At 48.4% G+C, this 23619-nt stretch overlaps 1 protein-coding gene across 1 annotated transcript; it reads left to right on the top strand.

Annotated features, from left to right (window-relative positions):
• Positions 1-20988: 20988 nt before the first annotated feature.
• LOC101556926 (zinc finger protein 14-like) lies at positions 20989-22521 on the top strand. Its single transcript, XM_004619433.3, has one exon. The coding sequence runs from the start codon at positions 20989-20991 to the stop codon at positions 22519-22521; it is 1533 nt and encodes a 510-aa protein (XP_004619490.3).
• Positions 22522-23619: the final 1098 nt, after the last annotated feature.

The raw sequence follows: 23619 nt of genomic DNA on the forward strand, positions 1-23619 counted from the left end.
CGAGGCTTTGGAAGCCCAAAACCATGCTGGAGATTAGACACTAAGCACTGCTCGATACCCTCAGTCCTGACTGTGGGGCTTTTTTAATATTCCTCTTAATAAATGCTTGATTCATCATTCGTCAGACTTACACGAAGGCCCCTGTTTTAAGACTACAAAAGGTGGGGTGGCATGGTGGGGGGGCCTGGAGAAGGGACTTCTCACCAAGGAGGGTCCTGATTGGAAGCCACTTAAGAAATCAGCACCGGGGCTGGAGCAATAGCACAGCAGGTGGGGCGTTTGCCTTGCACGCTGCCGACCCGGGTTAGATTCCCAGCATCCCATATGGTCCCCTGAGCACCAGGAGTAATTCCTGAGTTCAGAGCCAGGAGTAAGCCCTGAGAATCGCTGGGTGTGACCCAGCAAGAAAAAAAAAAGAAGAAGCCAGCGCCTTGCCCGCAGGACCCTCACCTTGCATGATGCTGACTCAGGGTCATTTCGAACCCCATAGGCCAGCCAGGAGGAATTTCTGAGTGCAGAGCCATAAGTCACCATGAGCATCACGGGTGTGGTAAATGAAGGACGCCCAAGAGAGAGAGTGTGAAGGCGACACTACTCAGTCCTGCACTAGTTTGACACACTGGTTTTCATTCTGAAGATATTCAGACTCCCGAAATTTCCCCCAGCACCACCCTCCTCCCGCCCACCCCTGGCCAGGTCACTCACTTCTGTCGTCGCTTCTGCAGTGGCTGCTGGTCACTAGCATCAGGGAACATTTGTTTCTCTCCAAATCCATTCCAGGAATCATTGCTTATGAATCTCACAGTGCTGTCTTCACTGAACAACTTATTCTCCAAGACACATCCAAGAGCACCACTCGCTTTTTGTTGAGAAACACCTTCTGGAATAAGCAGGAAGACAATTCAGTCCCAGAGTGAGACTCGGGCGGAGCTGAGTAATAGTACGGGAGCAAGGGCACTTGCCTTGGACACAGCTGACCCGGGTCACTCCCCGGGACCCTACAGGCCCTTCTGAACAATGCCAGGCATCAGCCCTAAGCATCGCCAGGTGTGTAAACCAAAGAAAACAGATTCTCTGCGGGACCAAAACAGAACTGGAATAGGCCTTATGCTGCTGGTTTGCTTCAACAGAAACGAAAGCAGCTGCCTTGAACGAGGCAGGTCAGATTCCTGCACCTCATGGCATGCCCTGAGCACAGAGTCAGGAGTCAGCCCCGAGCACCTTCAGATGTGGGCCCCGGGCCCTCATGAAGAAGCTCCAAGGTAGCACAGTGCCTGGCATGCTTGTGGCCCAGAATATAATCCTGGGAACCTCCTCCCTCACCCTGCACTGCTGGGTGCAGCCTGGGGCCTCGAACACTGGGGGGAACAACCGGAACTGTGAGGGTCACAGCTAGAGCTAGAGGTGCTGGCAGTGGCCCTCACACCCAGCTTTATCCAGGTGTGGCCCCAAATCAGGGAAAAGGCATTTAACCATGGACCCGTCTGCCTGCCCGGCTAAGCCCCGAGCCTGGGCCAGGGTGCCCAGAGACAGGCCCCACCTTCCTGGCAGCCCCATTTCGTGGCCCCCATGAGAAAGTGGGCAGCGGGCTCCGTGTCCTCAGCCCCAGGGAGAGGTCAAGCCTGAGCCTCACCCACGAAGGCCAGGTGCCTGCAGGCCTCCAGGATCACGTCTCTGTACAGGCGCCTCTGGGCAGGGTCCAGCAAAGCCCACTCAGCCCGGGTGAATTTCACAGCCACGTCCTCAAAGGATACCGACTCCTGAGACACACACAGATGCCAATAAGCAGGCCCCCTCTACATCCACAGGCGGCAGAGGCACTCGGGGGGGCAAAAGTAGTGCCATGGAATATAGCTCAACCCCCCCACCCCCGGGTCCATGGGAATATTACAGTGGCAAGTGCAGGGAGCCATATCCCCACCTCCCAGACACACCCCACCCAGACACCTGTGGACAACTGGGAACAGGCCTTCTGCCCCGAAAACAGTGACAAAGGTGGGGCTGGAGCAATACCACAGCGGGTAGGGCATTTGCCTTGCACACAAGCTGACCCGGGTTCGATTCCCAGCTTCGTATATGGTCCCCTGAGTACCACCTGAGTGCAGAGCCAGGAGTAACCCCTGTATATAGTTGGTTGTGACCCCAAAAACAAAAAGTGACAAAGGACTGGTGAGTGTAGGATAACATAGGCTCAGGTAGTTTAGGTTTATTGGATTACTCCCATCCCAGTGCTCCCATTCCTCTGTGTTTATTTGTACTTCTTTCTTTGTGTTCTGTTGACTTGGGTTTTTTTTTTTTTTTTTTTTTTTTTTGCTTTTTGGGTCACACCCGGCGATGCACAGGGGTCACTCCTGGCTCATGCACTCAGGAATCACCCCTGGCGGTGCTCAGGGGACCATATGGGATGCTTCGAACCCGGGTCGGCCGCGTGTAAGGCAAACGCCCTACCCGCTGTGCTATCGCTCCAGCCCTCTGTTCTGTTGACTTGTAAATACTGTTTTTCTCTTCTACTTGAGTCCTTTACCTAGTTTATCCAAAGCCAAGTCCTTTTGTATGGGCACAGGAAAACTGTAACAAATGTTATTCTTTGGTAACCTGGGAGTAATTTGACTCTACGTGATGTTTTCCTCCTGGGCATCTGTTCTCTAGACCTAAACCTAAGCTGCCCTTACTTCCTAGCACCCCCAAAAGCAGGGTCCCGACAAGGGATGGGAAGGACCCAGGGCAAGTGGTGAGTTATGTGCTACCCTGGCATCGAGATGGGCCTGGCCAAAGTGCCTTATGCTTAACTCTAAGTTAAGAGCTTGGTCATGGACAAATGCTGTCATGATCCAAAAAGTAATAACGAGATTCGGACCCTGCTAGGGTGAGGAATGATTACTCTGGCCTGAGTGCTACAGTCTGAGTCTGCAAGATGTTAACAGGAGAGCTGGCCTACAAGCCTCAATGTATTTCTTAAATGTGTCCATACAAAAATAACTAGTATTAAGAAGTGAATAAGTTCTTGGACTAAGGAAAGGAGAAAAACCTTAAGAGGTATTTTCCTGCTGACAGTCAGGAAGGGCTTTGGAATGCCCGGCTCTCAGGAAGGGCTTTCTTGTGTTGCTTTTGCTACCTGACTGCGTGTAGCCCAGAGGGCCAGGTGGGAGAGACAAGTAGGGGGAGAGAGGAGTGAAGGAGAATTGAGCAGTAGAATCCAGAGAGAGGAGAGATCGTGAGCCGGGAGAGAAGGAGAGAGACTGGAGAGACTGGAGAGAATGGAGTAAACAGCAACTGATCAATCAACCGGCTTGGCCCTCGTTTCCTCTTCTGTCTGTCCCATGACCCGGACCGCTCCGGCTGGGCGAGCGACCCAGGACCAAACCCCCTGAACACCCGGGGGCGGCCGATGCCGAGAGCCGCCGGGGCTCTTCCCCAGGTCGCCCCCTGGCAGATGTTTCTTACAGTGGAATATTATTATAATTGATTTCAAAGATTGTTTCTCTAACATCCCTTTAAGGGAAGAGGATAGAGAGAAATTTGCTTTTACTGTGCCTTCTTTAAATAATGAGCATCCTACTGAGAAAGATGTCAGTGAACTGTTGTGCCACAAGGGGTGATGAACAGACCGACAATGTGCCAATATTTTGTTAATCAACCATTGGATGCCGTAAGGACACAGTACCCTGAGATTAAAAATATCCATCATATGGATGATATTCTAATTACTGCTGCACCTCAGACAAATTTGCAGAAGGATTATGAAGCTGTAATTTATGAATTAGAGTCATGGGTTTAAAAGTTGCACAGGATAAAATTCAACGCCAAGTTCGTTGGGAATTTTTAGGACAAGTAATATGGAGAGTAAATTGATGCCTCAAAGGTCGAAATTTGGAGCGATAAGTTCAACACCTTAAATGATTTTCAGGAACTATTTGGAAATATAAATTGGCTATGGCCTGCTCTAGGCATGCCGACCTATGCCTTACAAAACTTGGTCCATACATTGGAAGGTGATTCTTCTCCTAAGAGCCCGAGGCAACTCAGCTCTGCAGCTGAAGGCGAATTGGAATGAATTGAGAAAATTGTAAATAAGGCTCAACTAGATAGAATTGAACTAAAGGTACTAACTTGTGTTTACGCCGACAGGGAGCTGGAAGGTTAAGACATCTGTGTCTTGTATCCTGTGTCTAACTAATAAGTATCTAACTGATAAGATGCTTAGCTGATATATGGGAATTGGGAATGACCCCCTAATTGGGAATGTCTTCTTGATATATTGTTCCTGTATGCTTTTGTTCACTTATGAGATGTTTAAAGCCATTTCTGCCTCTGGAGTTGTTTAACTTTGTGCCAACTCCTGCAGCCTGTGTGCCCAGGATGGCTATATAAACCCTCTGCTGTAAGCCCTCGGGGTTGAGCTCTGGCCTCCTGCTTCGGCAGGACAGCTCGGCCCCAGCTAGCTCGAATAATAAAGTCTCGGTGTGCGTTTTGCAGTCCTGCTGGACTCTGTCTCTCTGAATACTGAGGGGTGGTCGCGGTCCTAACAATCACAGTGCACCTGAGGCACTTCCACTCCACTGAGTTTATCTGTAAACTCCTCTCCATGCTTTCTTCCCCAACCAGTCTATCACCTTTCCCCTGATCAGACGCTGTTAACTTCTTTGGTCAGATTCCTCAGAAATCTATGATTTCATATGCATGAGTGAAATATTGTCTTTCTTCTACCTTTATGTCTTTTGAATAGTTTAGTTTATTTTTATTTATTTATTTTTTATTTTTTTTTTTGCTTTTTGGGTCATACCTGGCGATGCACAGGGGTTACTCCTGGCTCTGCATTCAGGAATTAACCCCGGCCGTGCTCAGGGGGCCATGTGGGATGCTGGGATTTGAACCCAGGTCGGCCGCGTGCAAGGCAAACGCCCTACCCGCTGTGCTATCTCTCCAGCCCCCTGAATAGTTTAGTTTAAAGCAATGTCCTTTTTGTATGGACAAAGGAAGACATTTAATATTATGCTTTATAATTTGGGGTTGTTTAATTGACTTTGAATATTATTCACTCCCGGGCATCTGCTTTCTCGACTTAAGCCTCAGTTGCCCTTAGCTCCTAGTACCCCAAAAGCAGGGTCCCGATGAGGACTGAAGGGACTCAGGACAAGCTGTGAGCTACCCTGGCATCAATATGGGCCAGGCCAAAGTGCCACGATTCTTAATTATAAGTGAAGAGCTTGATCATGGACAAGTGCTGTCATGACCCAAAACCAACGACGAGACTAGGACCCTGCTAGGGATAGGAAAGACTAATCTTGCCTGAGCACTGTAGTCTGAGATCGAGATGGCCCCAGGAGAGCAATTCTATAAGCTAATGTATCTCTTACTGTGTCTGTACAAAATGACTAATATTATAAATGTGTGCTTGTTGGACCAAGGAGAATGAAGTAGCATGGAGGAGGAAGAAGCAGGAGAGAAGCAGAGGATAATGGAGATGGGAATGGAATAAACTGCAACTGAGACCAACCAGCCTGGCCCTCATTCCTTCCTTCGCCTGACCATCATCATTGGCCTTCCCGGGGTGCGAGAAGCTGCGTGAGACTCCCGAATGTGGGTGGCAGCAGTGAGAGAGATAGAGCGCCTTTGCCCTGTGCCCCTTCTTTATGTTTACACAATGATGGTTAAAATCTGTCCTAAACAAAAAGGGGGAGACGTTGGGGCTGGACTGAGCTATCAGGGCGAGCCCATGTAGACTGTACCATACTATGGACAGGAACAGAGGGACCCATAAAAATGGGCAAGATTTCTCCTGTGTCCTGACTGGTTTGCATGAAGCTGAACATTTTCACCCTTCAAGCTGCCTTCAGAAAATAATTTCAGTACATTGAAAGGGGCAGTTTTCCTTTTCTCAGAGAAGCCTGGCTGGTCTTTGACATGCAGATCTCCTGCCTGATCTTTGACCTGATCACCTAGGCCTAATCCTTGACATTGTAGGTTGCTGGTTCTGGCCCAGCCTAGTGTTTGAGATGTAGATTTCAGGTGCCTGCCCAGCCTTGTATTTGGGATGTAAATCCAAGTGCTTATCCCCCAAGAAAGGTTTTGGTTTTGTATCTTCTTTCCAGAGGCCAAAATTACTGGCCTGCAGATGCAAGGAAACAAGGCATGTTTTGCTGCCTCAATGTCCTTTCTGTAACTTCTCTTGATGCCATTGATGACATCACTGTATTGCGCCATTTAGAGGTACCATGATCAATAAAAGGAGATTACTGAGCTCTCTACCTTGGTCACAGAGTCAGAGAGAACCTGGACCCACCATGACATACATTTCTCCCGCGTTCCTTGTCTCAGCACCTGCGACTGCAGGAACCTTCATGCAACAGTTTATGGTGAAGAGGAGTGTGCTACTGTATTCTCTGCAAGCAACCCTTTGCTCCCAGTGATTTAAAATTCAGGGCTGGAGTAATAGTGACTTGGGGGAGACGGGGTGCTTGCCCTGAAGGCAGCGGACCTGGTTTTAATGCGTGGAATCCCATCTAGTCCCTTGGTCCTAGAGTGATTCCTGAGAGCAGAGCTAGGAGTAAACCCTGAGCACTGCCTAGTGTGACCCCCTCTCCCCCAGAGAATTCTGAGAAGTGTCTTAGGTTCCCACTTGACCCAGCTCCCATCCCAGAACAATGTGTGAGGAAACTGATTCTTCACTGTTAGGGCACGTTTCTGGATCTCCAACCACAGACAAGGACCACCCAGGAATGCAATTAGCAAGCAGGTAGTGATGTCGGTGGGCGCCACAGGTGACTTCCGTGAAGCGGGGAGGAGAAAGACGTCACTTTCTTCCCAGCTGCCTCTACCACTCGGGACCCAGAGTTACTGGGTTCTTGTCTTGGCTCTTGGAAAAGAATTTCAGAGTAGACAAGCAGTGAAGTAACAGATTTTATTCAGAGGTTTCTGAGGGAAGGAGGGAGGGATAAGTGGAAAAGAAAAAACAGTAGGAGTAACGCGCTCAAGAGAGAACGTGGGCTTCTCCAAGGGTGGAGGAAGCTCTACACACATCCTAGCACTGGACATGAAAGCATGAAAATACACATCTCAAGGGGGGAGATGCGGGTGACACATGTGCTCGGACACCACATGTGCTCGGCCACGTGGGCACAAGCAGCACATGGGCTCAGGTAGCATATGCGCGCTCTTCCTTTGTTCAAGGTGGCCTTTATAGGGTTTCTTCAACATGCCCCCCACATGGGGCTTCTTCCCAGGTAAAAGTCCGTTGCTGAGGAGGTTACCAGGGAGGCTGGGTCTTCTTTAGGCTGGATCACATTTTAATCAGATTAAGGGAGAGGTCCGTAGAATTCGGGAACTTCTTGGGGAGGGGTCCAACCTCCTCAGGGTCCGCTGAAGGTCTTATCAGGTCTGTTTTCTGTATCCACAGGGTGGGTCAGTCTCAGGATTCTTCTTCCAGAGACTTTGTTAATCTGTTCATTGCTAAGGGCCTTTCCTTATCTACCTGCCTACATCAATAGCTTATTAAGGTGGTTAGCCAGGATTGTGCATACTCACACAGCGACATGCAGGTCCTGTGTGCGAGGCAAGACCCCGAGCTTCTCTAAGAGATCTTATTTAGGCCTTCACCGGCCATTACAGCAGAGCCCGCACCTTTCATACCCAATAGATTTGTAATAATACATACTCTTAACCAATCCATTTAAAAAGACATAACTCCTTAGCCTATGGTTTTAGAGATCTGCTTTTGCGCCAATATTCAAGAATGTCCTGGCTCTGGGGGCAGTCATGGGTCTAGTGACATGGTCTTGTGACAGGCATCTGGTTATCTGGTCTGACCACCACCCTTCTTGCTACCCGGGGCAGCTGTATCCGAATTCCTTGCTCAGGGGCAGAAAAACAAGTTATTCTGCAAGGCGGGCTCCTGTAAAAAGAGTCCTGTGGTCTGTCCTGGGCCACTCCTTCACATTGAGAAAGCTAAACTAATTCCTACGGTCTGTTCTGGCCAATTCCTCACACCCGCTTGCTGATTGCATTCCTGCATGGTCCTTCTCGGTGGTTGGAGATCCAGACCGTGCCCTAACACTGGGAACCCACACAAAGAGTTCAGTGAGTAATGTAACACAGAAGCGGAGTTTATTAAGTCGGCTAGCTGAGGTCAAGATTTAGGCACGCAGGCCCGAGCAAGACCCTGAACAAGGAAAAAGTCGCATATTTTAGTCAGTGCTTATATCATAGCCTACACTGATAAATTTTTTCAAAAACATAAATGAAAATGTAAATTTCATAATTCAGAAGAAAACCTACTTTCAAATAGTACAAACAAGGAGTTACAGATAGGTGATCTAGACACGTTTTCAGAACATTCTGGCAGCTACCCACCCTGCTTGTGTCTTGCTGGCTTCCATAGACAGTGAATAGCGGTTATAAACTATTTGCCAAGGAGAGTTTGCAGGCCATTTGTTCTACTTCTCTTGAAGATGGGAGCTGGGGTTGAGGAGAGGTTTTAAGAAAAACAAAAAGGTTTAAGTAAAATAAAACGTGAAACAGGAACCAGGCACGATGGAGTTGCTCCTGCCCTGCTCCGTGTCCAACAAGGGGAAAGGCCCCCTGGCTGTGGTGTGGGATCTCAGCAGCATCTAGGACAGCCTGTTTGGATCTTTTTCTGGACCTTAAGCATTACTCCTTAAGCCTTATCCTACCTTATATCTGAAAGGACTTGGAAGGATGTGAGCCTGTGAAAGCGGAAAGGCGGGGCGCCAGGTAATCTAAAATGCATCTGATTGGCCCTTCCTATCTCAGCCGCTCTCACCGTCATCCAATCAGAGGTAGAGAATCGGCGACGGGGGCGGGGAAATAACCGCTGCTGAAGAGGCCCCAGCACTGAACGGACCCTAGGCTCCCTGAACTCGGCCAAGCGTGGCGCTGGACCCGTGGGTTCCCAAGCTCCTGGGGAGGAGCGATAAGGCAAATAGATTCCAGATCCAGAAGCACTTCCCGGATCGCGAACACGGCCTACGTATTAGACCAGGCGGTCAGGAAGAAGCAATCAGGACCAGGTGAGGGAGAGTGGAGTCTTGGAGTGGGAAACGGGGAAAGGGAGGGATGAGTGACGTCATAGCCGAGGCTTCTGAACCCAACAACTGAACAGTTTAATGAAGTTACTTTTTGGGGGTGGGGGCTCACGCCCAGCGATGCTTAGGCATTACTCAGAAATTACTCCTTGCGGTGCTTGGGGGACCTCTGGGATGCTGCGGATTGAACCTGGGTCAGCCGCACGCAAAGCAAACGCCCTACCCACTGTGATGTTGCTCCGGCACCCTAATGAACTTTCATACTTTGGGGCACGGGGGTGGGGGAGTCGGGGGAGGTCACACCAGCAATGCTCAGAACTTCTTTCTGACTCTGTAGTCCGGGATCACTTCTGGCAGGGCTATGGGAACCCAGTAGGGTGATGGGAATCGAACGCTCCCCATTTGTCTGCAAGACAATACCATTAACCTGTTTCAGGGTACTTAAGAGTAAACAACTTCTTTTGGATTGTTTCATTTTGCTTCGGCCACACTTGGTAATGCTTAGAGGTTACTCCTGGGTCTGTACTCAGGAATTACTCCTGGTGGTGCTCAGGTGACCTATAGGATGTGGGAATCAAACCGGTGACCACACCCTCCTCGCTCTACTCTGGCTCAGGCCTGATGAACTTTTGTTTTTCCTTGTAGGGTTACACCTGAGGATGCACAGGTGTTACTTCTGGTACTGCAGTCAGGAATTACTCCTGGCAGTGCAGGGGGATTATATGGGATGCTGGGAATTGAACCTGGGTTGGATGCGTGCAATGCAAACACCCTATCCTCTATGCTATTGCTCCAGCCCAAAATTGATGAACTTTTAAGCATCTGAATTTTGTCTGCAGATCAGTTCTGAAGAACCCACCCACTCTGGAGTGAACCCCCATGGTACTAACATACTCGTTATTTGTCTTGCAGCAAGTCTGGAAGCTTCCCCATGTAGCTTCTTCATATGCCCAGATCCACTGTCCCCTGACTTGGGACCTTCTCAAGTAAGATGGTGAGTTTGGGCTTATTTCTTTTTTATTATGATGATGATAATGATGATGATAATTGTGTCTTTTGGGCCTCATACGGTGAGTGCTCAGGGCTGACTCCAGGCTCTGTGATCAGGGATCACCTCTGGGGGGTCCAAGTGCCTATATGGGATGGCAGATATGGAACTTGGTTTGGCCTCATGCAAGGTAAGCGCATCCCCTCTGTCCTATCTGCCCTTCCTCTCTTTTCCCAGCTTTTATACTGGTTAGTGGCTGAGATTTCCATGCCAGTCAGCCTATGGGTGGGTTTCACCTCTGTAGTGACCCCCCCACCACAATTTGAACCCCTTGAGTTCTGCTCCTAAGGTGTGATGGCAGGCAGCTGAGGAGAAAGAGGCAAGAGAGAATAAGCCTGAGGACAGTAGGTGGAGTCTGTTCTCAAGGTTAAGTCCAGAGATTTTACCCAGAAGTTGTTCCTGCCCTGCCTTGGGTGTTCTTATGGGGACTTTAATGATGCAGACAGAAAGGTCGAATCATTAGTGTTTTGTGGTTATGTAAATTTAGCCAAAGAAGTCTTTAGGGATTGCTGTTGGTGTGCCCCACGGGTGACTTATGTGAAGTGGGGAGAAGAAAGACGGTCACTATTTCCCCCATCCCCGTTTGCTACCCGGGACCCAGGGTTTCGGGATTCCTGTCTCATCTTGTAGAGAGGAATTTCAAAAGTAGCAGTTCAGTGAAATTACAGTTTTTATTTGGAGGTTTCTAAAGGGAGGAGGGAGAGAAAGTGGGAGAGAGCGAGAGAAACAGCGCTCAAGAGAGAACCCGGGCTTCTCCAAAGACAGAGAGAGCCCCTACACACATCCCAGCATTACACAGAAAAGCATGAAAATCCACATCTCAAGAGGGGAGATGCTGGTGACACATGTGCTCAGGCACCGAGTGTGCTTGGGCAAGTGGGGGCAGGCAGCACGTGGGCTCTGGCATCCTATGAACTCTCTTCCTTTGTACAAGGTGGCCTCTATGGAGATTTTCCAAACTGTCCCCAGGTGGGGCTTCAACCTAGGTAAAAGTCCATTGCTAAGAAATTTGCCAAGGACTTGGGAGTGATGGTGGTCTTATTTCAAATTCCTTTCCTGGCTTTTTGTGTCTTTCAGGCCTTCTCTGGGTCTGTTGATATAGATAGGTGAGGGTCTTATCAAGCCTTAGTTCTTTTTCTCTGCAAGGTTTGCCTTTGCAACTTCAAAGCTATTACTTCCCAGGAAAGTTACTGTCATCACCTGGGGAGGGGCCTTCCCTATCTGCCTGCCCACCTACATCAGAATGACACCTGACTCTGAGCTCAGGGATCTCGGCAGGGGGTCCTGGGGGACTTAATGGGATGTTGGAGATAGAACCTGGTTGGAGCATTGCAATGCCAGCGCCCTTCCCACTCTGCCATTGCTCCTGCCCCATAAGCAAGTCTTCCTGGAGGCCTTTGTTAGGCCCCTTGATGCTACATTGACAGACAGCAGGATCTCCCCAGGCCTTCAGGAAATCCTGCAGGTCGCCCAGAATTATCTGTCTGAGCAGCGAGTCTCTGGGGTCTGAGGAGTTGAGCAGAAGCTTACTTTCTTTTTTAACTTCTTATTTATTTATTTGCTTTTTTTGTCACACCTGTGATGCACAGGGGTTACTCCTGGCCTTGTATTCAGGAATTCCTCCTGGCATTGCTCGTGGGGAGCATATGGGATATAGGGAAATGGACCCGGGTCAGTAGCGTACAAGGTGAACACCCTACACAGTGTACTATCTCTCCGACCACAGAAGCATCTCTTAGGCATCACTTTATAACAGGAATCTTGGTCTAGGTCTTGGGAATGTGAAGTGGGTTTCCCCACATGATGCAGTTAGGTCACCCACCAATTCTTGGGGGTGAATGGGAAGGTCTAGTCACCAGGCCACTGTCAGTTTCTACATTCTTCGAACAAAGATTCTCTTTGTCACTCCCGCTTTTGCTTTTGGGGTCACACGCAGAGATGCTCAGGCCTTACTCCTTGCTCTGCATTCAAGGATAACTCCTAACAGTGCTCAGGGACCCTTAAGGATGCCAGAGATCAAATATACGTCCGCCATGTGCAAGGCAAATGTTGTCCTTCCTGTGCTTTTGCTCCAGCCCCGTCCCTTTGTCACTCTTTTCGAAAGACCCCTCAGAGATTCCATACGTGTCTTGGCCAGGTGCTGTCATGGTTTGTGCCTCGCAGCACTTGCTACTGAGCTCTGCATTCTGCACACATCCTGGTGTTCTCCATGGGGACCCTGATTGTTTAAAGGAGATTAAAGTAGGGGCTGGAGCAATAGCACAGCGGGTAGGGCGTTTGCCTTGCACTTGACTTACAGGGTTCGATTCCCAGCATCGCCAGGAGTGATTCCTGAGTGCATGAGCCAGGAGTAATCCCTGTGCATCACTGGGTGTGACCCAGATACCAAAGATAAATAAATAAATAAATAAATAAATAAATAAATAAATAAATAAATAAATAAATAAATAAAGTAGATTAAAGTAAAACCCAGGATCCTAATTTCACCCCCCTGAGTCCCACTGCCCCTCCCTCCCCCTGGATGCAGAGGGACCTGGCTGATTGGCATCTGTGTGTGTTTCAGGAGACAGTATCCTTTGAGGACGTGGCTGTGATCTTCACCCGGGCCGAGTGGTCTTTGCTGAATCCTGCCCAGAGGTGCCTGTACAGAGACGTGATGCTGGAGGCCTGCAGGCACCTGGCCTTCGTGGGTGAGGCTCAGGCACGACCCTTTTCCACAGCTCAGGGCACGGAGTCCGCTGCCCGCATTTCCGTGGGGCCATGGAACAGGGCTGCAGGGAAGGAGGGGCCTGTCTATGGGCACCCTAGCCCAGGTGAGGGGCATTCCCAGGCAGGTAGACGGATTCAGCCTAACTGCCTTTTCTCTGATTCAGGGCCACACCGGGTAGAGCAGGGTGTCAGGGCCACCGCCTGCACCTCTGGCTCTTGCTGTGATCCTAATGTTCCTGGTTGGTCCCCCCAGTGATCGCGGGGCCCTTGGCTCAACCCCATAGTGCTGGGTGAGGGAGCTGGTGCCCAAGATTATATTCGGGGCCAGGAGCATGCCAGGCATTGTGCTACCTTGGAGCTTCTTCCTAGGGGCACAGGCCCTACACCTGGAGTTCCAGGGACACTCTTGTTCATGCTCAAGGGACACTGTGGGGTGTGGAAATCTGACCCACCTCATTCAAGGCAGCTGCTTCCATGTCTGTTGAAGCAAACCAGTTGCATCAGTCCTATTCCAGTTCTTTTTTGTTCCCGCAGAGCATCTTTTTTCTTTGATATACACACCTGGTGATGCTCAGGGCTGGTGCCTGGCATTGCTTGGAGGAGCCTATTGGGTGCTGGGGAGTGACCCGGGACAGTTGTGTCCAAGGCAAGTGCCATCCCGGCAGTCCTATTCATCTGCCCCTCCCCAGAGCCTTCCTTGGGGACTGAATTGTCTTCCTGCTTGTTCCAGAGGGTTTCTCTCCAGGAAAAGACAGTGGTGCTCTTGGGCGTGTCTTGGAGAATAAGTTGTTCAGTGAAGAGAGCACTGTGGGGTTCATGAGCAATGATTCCTACAATCATTTAGGAGAGAAGCAGATGTTCCCTGATGCTAGTGACCAGCAGCAAATGCAGAAGCGACAACAGAAGTGAGTGAATTGGCCAAGGTGGGGAAGGGAGGAGGGTGTTCTTGGCGGGGGTGGTGGAGAACATCTTGGGAACCTCCAATGTCTTTTAACGTAAAACCAGTGTGTCAAACTAGTGCAGGACTGAGTAGTTTCCCCTTCATACTGTCCCTCGTGGGCCTCCTCTATTTACCACACCCGTGATGAGCATGGCTGACTCCTGGCTCTGCACTTAGTAAGCCCTCTTGGACGGACTATGGGGTCCAAAGTGACCTGAGTCATGCGAGGTGAGGGTCCTGGGTCAAGGCTGGCAGCCTTCGCTGGCTTCTTCTTTTTTTTAATTTATTTTTAATTAGTGAATCACTGTGAGGGTACAGTTACAGATTTATACACTTTTGTGCTTATGCTTCCCTTATACAAAGTTCGGGAACCCATCCCTTCACCAGTGCCCATTCTCCACCACCAGTAAACCCAGCATCCCTCCCACCCTCCCCAATCCCATCTCTCCCACCCCAGCCTGCCACTGTGGCAGGGCATTCCCTTCTGTTCTCTCTCTCTCTAATTAGCTGTTGTGGTTTGCAATAAAGGTGTTGAGTGGCCACTGTGCTCAGTCTCTAGCCCTCATTCAGCCCGCAACTCCCTTCCCCCACATGGCCCCCGACCACGTCATAGTTGGTGATCCCTTCTCTGAGTTGCCCTTTCCCCAGAATGTGAGGCCAGCCTCCAAGCCATGGAGTCAACCTCCTGGTACTTATTTCTACAATTCTTGGGTGTTAGTCTCCCACTCTGTTATTCTATATACCATAGATGAGTGCAATCGTTCTATGTCTGTCTCTCTCTTTCTGACTCATTTCACTCAGCATGAAACTTTTCATGCCGATCCACTTAAATACAAAATTCATGACCTCCTTTTTTCTAACAGCTGCATAGTATTCTATTGTATAGATGTACCAAAGTTTCCTCAACCAGTCATCCGTTCTGGGGCATTCGGGTTTTTTCCAGATTCTGGCTATTGTAAACAGTGCTGCGATGAACATACATGTGCAGATGTCGTTTCGATTATACTTTTTTGCCTCTCTGGGATATATTCCCAGCAGTGGCATTGCTGGGTCAAATGGGAGCTCAATATCTAATTTTTTGAGAATCGTCCATATTGTTTTCCAGAAGGGCTGAACCAGTCGGCATTCCCACCAGCAGTGTAGAAGGGTCCCTTTCTCCCCACATCCTCTCCAACAGCGGTTGCTTTTGTTCTTTTGGATGTGTGCTAGTCTCTGTGGTGTGAGGTGGTATCTCATGGTTGTTTTGATCTGCATCTCTCTGATGATTAGTGATATGGAGCACTTCTTCATGTGCCTTTTGGCCATTCGTATCTCTTCCTTGGGAAAGTTTCTGTTCATTTCTTCGCCCCATTTTTTTTTTTTTTTTGCGTCACACCCGGCGATGCACAGGGGTTGCTCCTGGTTCTACACTCAGGAATTACTCCTGGCGCTGCTCAGGGATATGGGATGCTGGGATTCGAACCCAGGTCGGCCGCGTGCAAGGCAAACGCCCTACCCGCTGTGCTATCGCTCCAGACCCTCTTCGCCCCATTTTTTGATGGGTTTGGATGTTTTCTTCTTGTAGAGTTCAACCAGTGCTTTATATACCATTGATATCAACCCCTTATCTGATGGTTATTGTGTAAATATCCTTTCCCATTCTGTGGATAGTCTTTGTATTCTGGTCACTGTATCTTTTGCGGTGCAGAAGCTTTTTATTTTAATGTAGTCCCATTTGTTGATCTCTGTGTTTACTAGATTGCTTAGTTCCCTGTCACCTTTGAAGATCCCTTTATCTTCAATATCCTGGAGGGTTTTGCCGACCTTGTCTTCAATGTACCTTATGGTTTGTGGTCTAATGTTGAGGTCTTTAATCCATTTTGATCTGACTTTTGTGCATGGTGTCAGGTCAAGGTCTAAGCCCATTTTTTTGCATGTGGTTGTCCAGTTGTGCCAGCACCATTTGTTAAAGAGACTTTCCTTGCTCCACTTCACATCTCTTGCTTCTTTATCAAAGATTAGATGATCATACATTTGGGGTTGTATGTAGGGATATTCCACCCTGTTCCATTGGTCTACGGCTCTGCCTTTTTTTTCCAGTACCATGCTGTTTTAATTGTTACTGCTTTGTAGTAAAGTTTGAGGTTGGGGAGGGTGATGCCTCCCATCATCTTTTTCCTAAGAACTGTTTTAGCTATCCTTGGACGTTTGTTGTTCCATATGAATTTTAGAATTGCTTGATCCATTTCTTTGAAGAATGTCATGGGTATCCTTATAGGGATCGCGTTGAATCTGTATAATGCTTTGGGGAGTATTGCCATTTTGACAACATTGGTTCTCCCTATCCACGAGCGGGGTATATGTTTCCATTTCCTCATGTCCTCTTTGATTTCATGGAGTAGCGTTTTTGTAGTTTTCTTTGTAGAGGTCTTTTACTTCCTTGGTTAAGCTGATTCCGAGGTACTTGATTTTCTGGGGCACGATTGTGAATGGCATTGCTTTTTTCATATCCCTTTCCTCTGCCTCATTGTTTGCATATATGAAGGCCATGGATTTTTGGGTATTGATTTTGTAGCCTGCAACTTTACTGTATAAATCTATTCTTTCTAAGAGTTTCTTAGTAGAGGATTTAGGCTTCTCTAAATATAGTATCATATCGTCTGCAAATAGTGAGAGTTTGATTTCTTCCTTTCCTATCTGGATGCCCTTAATCTCTTTTTCTTGTCTAATAGCTATCGCAAGTACTTCCAGTACTATATTGAAGAGGAGTGGTGAGAGTGGGCATCCTTGTCTTGTGCCTGATCTCAGAGGAAAGGCCCTTAGTTTTTCCCCGTTGAGGATAATGCTTGCCGTAGGCTTGTGATAAATGGCTTCGACTATCTTGAGGAAAGTTCCTCCAAACCCCATTTTGGCGAGGGTTTTCATCATGAAAGGATGTTGGACCTTGTCAAATGCTTTCTCTGCATCTATTGATATGATCATATGGTTTTTATCTTTACTTTTGTTGATATGGTGGATTATATTGATTGATTTCCGAATGTTAAACCATCCTTGCATCCCCGGGATGAATCCCACTTGGTCGTGATGTATGATCTTTTTGATGAGTTGTTGGATCCTATTTGCTAGTATTTTGTTGAGGATCTTCGCATCGGTGTTCATCAGGGATACTGGTCTGTAATTTTCTTTCTTAGTGGTGTCTTTGTTTGCTTTTGGTATTAGGGAGATGTGTGCTTCATAGAAACTGTTTGGGAGAGTTCCTGTTTTTTCAATTTCCTGGAAAAGTTTGAGGAAAACAGGCAACAGGTCTTCTTTAAATGTTTGGAAGAATTCGCCAGTGAAACCATCTGGGCCTGGGCTTTTGTTTTTGGGGAGGTTTTTGATTACAGTTTCAATTTCCTTAACATTGATGGGTCTATTCAGGTATTCCAAGTCTTCTTTGTTCAGTCTTGGGAGATTGTAGGAATCGAGGAATCCATCAATTTCTTTTAGGTTCTCCTGTTTTGTGGCATATAGACTTTCAAAGTAGTCTCTAATGATCTTTTGAATCTCACTGGTTTCTGTTATGATGTCCCCCTTTTCATTTCTGATTCGATTTATTAGGGTTCTCTCTCTTTCTTTCTTTGTGAGTCTTGCTAGCGGTTTGTCAATCTTATTTATTTTCTCGAAGAACCAGCTCTTTGTTTCATTGATCTTTTGGATTGTCTTTTTGGTTTCCATGTCATTAATTTCTGCTTTAATTTTTATTATTTCTTTCCTTCGATCTGGTTTGGGTTCTTTTTTCTGGTGCTTTTCTAAGGTCTTGAGTCGTGAAGTCAAGCTGTCTATGTGGGCCCTTTCTTCCTTCCTGAGGAATGCTTGTAGAGCTCTAAATTTTCCCCTTATCACGGCTTTAGCTGCGTCCCATAGGTTTTGGCAGCTCGTGTCTTCATTCTCATTTGTTTCTAAGTATTTTTTGATTTCTTCCTTGATTTCCTTCCTGACCCACTCATTGTTCAACATTGAATTGTTTAATTTCCAAGTGTTTGATTTGATTCTCCGTGTCGGTGAGTGGTTAGCTTCTATCTTCAGCGCATCGTGGTCTGAGAAGATGGTTGATAAAATTTCTATTTTTCCGATTCTATTGAGGTATGTTCTGGGGCCCAGTACATGGTCTATTTTAGAAAATGTTCCGTGTGCACTGGAAAAGAATGTGTATTCTTTCTTTTTGGGGTGTAAGGCCCTGTATAGGTCTATTAGGCCTCTCTTCAATTTCTTCTTTCAGAGTCAGTGTTTCCTTGTTGAGTTTTGTTCTTGTCGATCTATCTAGAGGCGATAAGGCCGTATTGAAGTCTCCGACTACTATTGTGCTGTTAGTACTGTCCTCTTTGAAGTCTGTTAGGAGTTGTTTTAAATATTTAGCTGGTCGCTCATTAGGTGCATATATGTTTAAGAGTGTGATTTCTTCCTGTTGTACATATCCCTTGATAAACAGAAAATGACCTTCGCTATCCCTTTTAATCTTTTTCAACCTGAAATCTATGTTGTCGGATATTAGGATGGCCACTCCAGCTTTTTTAAGGGGGTTGTTTGCTTGCAGGATTGTTTTCCATCCTTTGACTTTGAGTCTATGTTTACTCTGTTTGTTCAGGTGAGTTTCTTGCAGGCAACAGAATGTTGGGTTTAATTTCCGGATCCATTTTGCCACTCTGTGTCTCTTGATAGGTGCATTTAGGCCGTTGACATTGAGAGAGATTATTGTGATGGGGTTTTGTGTCATCTTTCTGTGGGATTTGTTGTTCTTATAGGGCTCCTCCTTGTCTCACAGTAGCCCCTTTAGACCTTCTTTCAAGTTTGGTTTTGAGTCTATGAAGTTCCTGAGCTGTTGTTTGTCCGAGAAGTAGTGTATGTTTCCTTCGAGTTTGAGTGAGAGTTTAGCCGGATAAAGTATTCTTGGTGAGGCATTCATTTCGTTGAGTTTTTTCAGTATGTCCCACCATTGTCTTCGGACTCGGAGGGTTTCCTCTGACAGGTCTGCTGTAAATCTGAGGGGTGCTCCTTTGTATGTGATTTCCTTCTTTGACCTTGCTGCTTGCAGAATTGTGTCTCTATCCATAGCATCCGTCATTCTGACTGTGATATGCCTTGGAGTCTTTTTATTTGGGTCTCTTTTTGCTGGTACTCTTCGGACTCCTTGAATCTGGATGCCTGCCTTCTCCAGGTCTGGGAATTTCTTAGCAATGATGTCTTTGACTGTGTTTTTTTCATTGGGGTTACTTCCCTGTGGTTCTGGTACTCCAATGATTCTAATGTTGTTCCTCTTGAAGTCATCCCCCAGGGCTCTGATTCGTTCTATAGCCATTTTGAGGTCTTTGGCCATGATTTGTTGTTGTCTATAAGCTTTCTGTAGCTCATCTTCTAGGTCGCTGATTCTGTCTTCAGCTGTAGTCATTCTACTGTTGAGGCCATCTAATGAGATTTTTAGTTCATCTACCGATTCCTTCATTTGTGTGACTTCCGTTCGTAGGTTTGAAATTTCTGCTCTCATTTCTTCCTGCATTTTCTTGGTCGACCGTTGCAGTGCTTCATTCATCTCCTCCCGTAACTTACTGGATGTTTGTTCCATGGTTGCTTGTAATAGGTCGACTCTCCTCCAGATTTCCTCTCTGAATTGTTTATCTGAGAGGTCGTAGATGTAGTAGCCCCTGATGATGTTTCTGGAATCTTTTCATTTCCCTCTCTTAGTGGAGGGGATTTTCGCTGCTTCTTCATCTTGAAATGGAAATGTAGAGTCTGAGCTTTGTGGTTCTTTATTCCTGTTTCCTCTTGTGGGAAGGAGGGCTTCTGTTTGTGCTAAGCTTCCCTTATTCACTGATAGGTTGTATAAAGTTAGACTAAGCTAATGGGTATTTTGCATAGGTGGTTGAGATGATTAAAGTGATTTTCAAAGAAATAGACAATACCTATTGTGTTAAGGTCAGAGATAATATCTGTGGAGATAATATCTGCAGCAACTATAGTTGGCAACTCCGACAGAAGGCCACGCCCACTGAGATACAGGCCATGCCCCCAGAATCTTCCTGGTGGGGTCGCAGTTTCTCGCAGGTCCGCCCAGCTCAGGGAAGCGTTTCCCGGACGGTCCTCACCTTTTGCTGGCTTTTTTTTTTTTTTTGCTTTTTGGGTCACACCCAGCGATGATCAGGGGTTACTCCTGGCTTTGCACTCAGATATTACTCCTGGCAGTGCTTGGGGGACCATATGGGATGCCGGGGATCGAACCCGGGTCGGCCACGTGCAAGGCAAACGCCCTACCCGCTGTGCTATCGCTCCGGCCCCTCGCTGGCTTCTTAAGTGGTTTCCACCCAGGACCTTTCTCGGAGAGAAGTTCCTTCTCCGACTCCCTCCATGCTACCCCACCATTTACAGGCTTAAAACAGGGCTCTGCATGTAAGGCTTTGATGAGTGATAAATCAAGGATTTATTCAGAGGAATATCCAAAAAGCCCTACAGTCAGGCCTGAGGCTATAGTACAGTGCTTAAGGTCTAATCTCCAACATGGTTTTTGGCTTCCCAGTTCTTGTTTCTGAGTGATCCCTGGGTCCACAGCCAGGAGTAGACCCTGAGCACTGCAGAGTGTGGCCCCAAAGTAGGAGGAAAAAAATAAACCCCAAACCAAAAAACCAAAACAAAACATGATCAAGGCTGGTGATTGATTGTTGATATTCATTTATTATTTTGTGTTGTGAGCATTTCCTAGTCCTGACTCCTGGTCCTACGCTCAGGAATCATTCCTGAGGGGGCTTCGGGGACCTGATGGTGTGCAGGGGATGGGTCCGGGGCAGCATGATGCAGGGTTCCCGCTCTCCCACTGTCTTGTGGCCTCAGCTGTCGGTATGATCTTGCTTTTCTATTCATTGTCTCTCATCATTGGCAGATACCTCTTGCCAAACAGTCTCGGTTATGATCATCAAGCTCCTGCAGAAGCCAGAGGAACCTCGAGGCGAACTCGAAGCCTCACTGCACCGCAAAATCCTGCTACTTCTTCTGCAGAATGTTCTTCCCCCCAGCACCGCCCAACACTTCCCCACAGCTCTCTTCCACGTGACCTCGTTCAGGAGGGCCTCTGCTGCCCAGCCACTGAGGAGACCCCCTCTCCTACCTCAGGGGCCCTCAGGCAATGCCCTCTGTTGGTGGCTGGCACCTGGAGACCAACATCCCAAGAATGCAAAGTGTGTGGAGAGACCTTCAATGTCACCAAACTGTTGAAGTGTCACATCAGGGAGAGCCAAGATGAGATGCCTTATGTGCGTGAGCTCTGTGGGAAGGGCTCCTGCTACCCCACATACCTGCAGGGTCATGCCGAGATCCATGTTGACCTCAAGAGGCCCTTTAAGTGCCGAGAGTGCCCACAGAGGTACCAGTATCCTTGTATGCTGCGCGACCACGCTAAAGTGCACTCTGGGGTCAGGCCTTTTACCTGTGAGCCATGTGGGGAAAGCTTCAGGACTCACTCCCAGCTGCATGAGCAGAGACGGACCCACACTGGGGAGAGGCCGTATGATTGCAAGCAGTGTGGGAAAAGCTTCAGCACTAGCTCGAATCTGCATAAGCACAGCTGGACCCACACCGGGGAGAGGACATATGACTGCGAGCAGTGTGGCAAAAGCTTCAGGACTTGCTCAGTGTTCCTTAAGCACCGATGGACCCACACTGGGGAGACGACTTATGTCTGCGAGCAGTGTGGGAAAACCTTCAAGACTTGCTCAGCGTTGTGTAGGCATAGAAGGACCCACACTGGGGAGAGGCCTTATGTCTGCGAGCAGTGTGGGAAAAGCTTCAAGACTTGCTCAGCGTTATATAGTCACAGCCGGACCCACACCGGGGAGAGGCCGTATGACTGCGAGCAGTGTGGAAAAAGCTTCAGTACTCGCTCGGGCCTGTGTAATCACAGCCGGACCCACACCGGGGAAAGGCCGTATGACTGCAAGCAATGTGGAAAAAGCTTCACCACTAGCTCAAACCTGCGTGCGCACAGCCGGACCCACACTGGGGAGAGGCCGTATGACTGTAAGCAGTGTGGGAATAGCTTCAGGACTCGCTCATGTCTACTTCAGCACGTTTGGACCCACACCGGGGAGAGACCATATGAGTGCAAGCAGTGTGGGAAAAGCTTCGCAACTAGCTTGAAGCTGCATAAGCACAGCCGGACCCACACTGGGGAGAGGCCATATGACTGCAAGCAGTGTGGGAATAGCTTCAGGACTCGCTCATGTCTACTTCGGCACATTCGGACCCACACCGGGGAGAGACCGTATGAGTGCAAGCAGTGTGGGAAAAGCTTCAGAACTAGCTCAAACCTGCGTGAGCATAGTCAGACCCACACCGGGGAGAGGCCGTATGACTGCGAGCAGTGTGGGAAAAGCTTCAGTACTTGCTCGGGCCTGCGTATTCACAGCCGGACCCACACAGGGGAGAGGCCGTATGACTGCAAGCAATGTGGAAGAAGCTTCACCACTAGCTCAAATCTGCGTAAGCACAGCCGGACACACAGTGGGGAGAGGCCGTATGACTGTGAGCAGTGTGGGAAAAACTTCAGCACTAGCACAGTGTTGCGTAGGCACAGATGGACCCACACTGGGGAGAGGCCTTATGTCTGCCCGGAGTGCGGGAAGGGGTTCCGGGACAGCGGCGCAAGGAACAAGCACATGCTTATCCACAGGCGAGCGAACCTACACGTGCCCACATTGCGAGAAATATTTCCGCAGCCCAGACACCCTCCTGTTCCATCTGGTGGCGCACTCAAACCACAGTCCTTTATAGTGTCCTGAGTGCAGCAAGGCCTATGGCTGCTGCTCCTACTTCAGAGGCCACCTGCAGACTCACCAGACAACCCTGCCCCTCACCTGCGAGGAGTGTGGCATAGTCTTCAGCCACCCCCAGCACCTCTGTCAGCATGTCGGAGGCATTTTGAGGAGCAACATTCGTGTGCCACTGCGGGCAGGGTTTTGGTCAGGCTGCAACTCTGCACACCCACGTCTGCCGTACCCACACTGGGGAGAAGCTCTGAACAAATCTTCTGCCCTATGCCAGGATACTCCCCTGTTTTCTACCAACCTGTGGGGAAAGAAACCTTGATGTTGCAAGAGCATGTGGGGTACAACTCTGTGCCTCAGTTTCCCCTCACACCCCAAAGCTCGGGGTAAATCTACTTCTTTTTTAAATCATGTTGGAACTACAACTGATGATGCTCAGGAATGGCTTGAAGTTCTGTTCCCAGCAAATTAATCCTGGTGATTAATAGGGGATCCTTTGGGATGCTGGGATCGAAACCTGGGTCAGCCACATGGAAGGCCAGTGTCCTACCTGCTGTGCTATTGTGATAGCCCCAGGAAACTGTAATCTCGGCTGCTGTGAAGTCATTTATGACTTGTGGAGCCTCAGGAGACAGTCTAGTGGGGAATTATAGTAGAGTGAAGTTATGTTTTTTGTTTATATTTCTTTGGAGCCCACACCTGCTGCTGCTCCAGGCAGATTCCTAGCTCTGCTCTCAGGGATGAACCCTGTGCGTCTTGGGGGACCCTGTGATATGTCCCAGGTCCCACCCGGGTCAATTGCTGCATGGACAGCACCTTCGTCTTTACTATGGCTCAGCGCTGAAATTCTATTTTATTTTAGATGCTGCATGATTTCCACGACTGTTTCAGGTAGGGTTTACAAGCATCAGGTATTTCAGCAATTTTTTTTTTTAGATGGACACAGGTTGGTACTCAGGGTTTTCTCCTGGTTCTGGAGTCAGGGATCACTCCATCAGTGCTTAGGGACTGTTCAGGGTGTAGAGAATCACCCCGGATTGGCTGCATGCAAGCTGGGCTCCCTGCGTACTGTCTTACTGCTCTGGTGACACTGATGGAGGCAAAGCTAGCACT

Source organism: Sorex araneus, chromosome 2, assembly GCF_027595985.1.
Source record: "Sorex araneus isolate mSorAra2 chromosome 2, mSorAra2.pri, whole genome shotgun sequence".
NCBI lineage: Eukaryota > Metazoa > Chordata > Mammalia > Eulipotyphla > Soricidae > Sorex > Sorex araneus.

What these genes read in the sequence shown, in the direction of transcription:
- LOC101556926 (XM_004619433.3), top strand. Translation starts at nt 20,989, where the DNA reads ATGCCTTATGTGCGTGAGCTCTGTGGGAAGGGCTCCTGCTACCCCACA.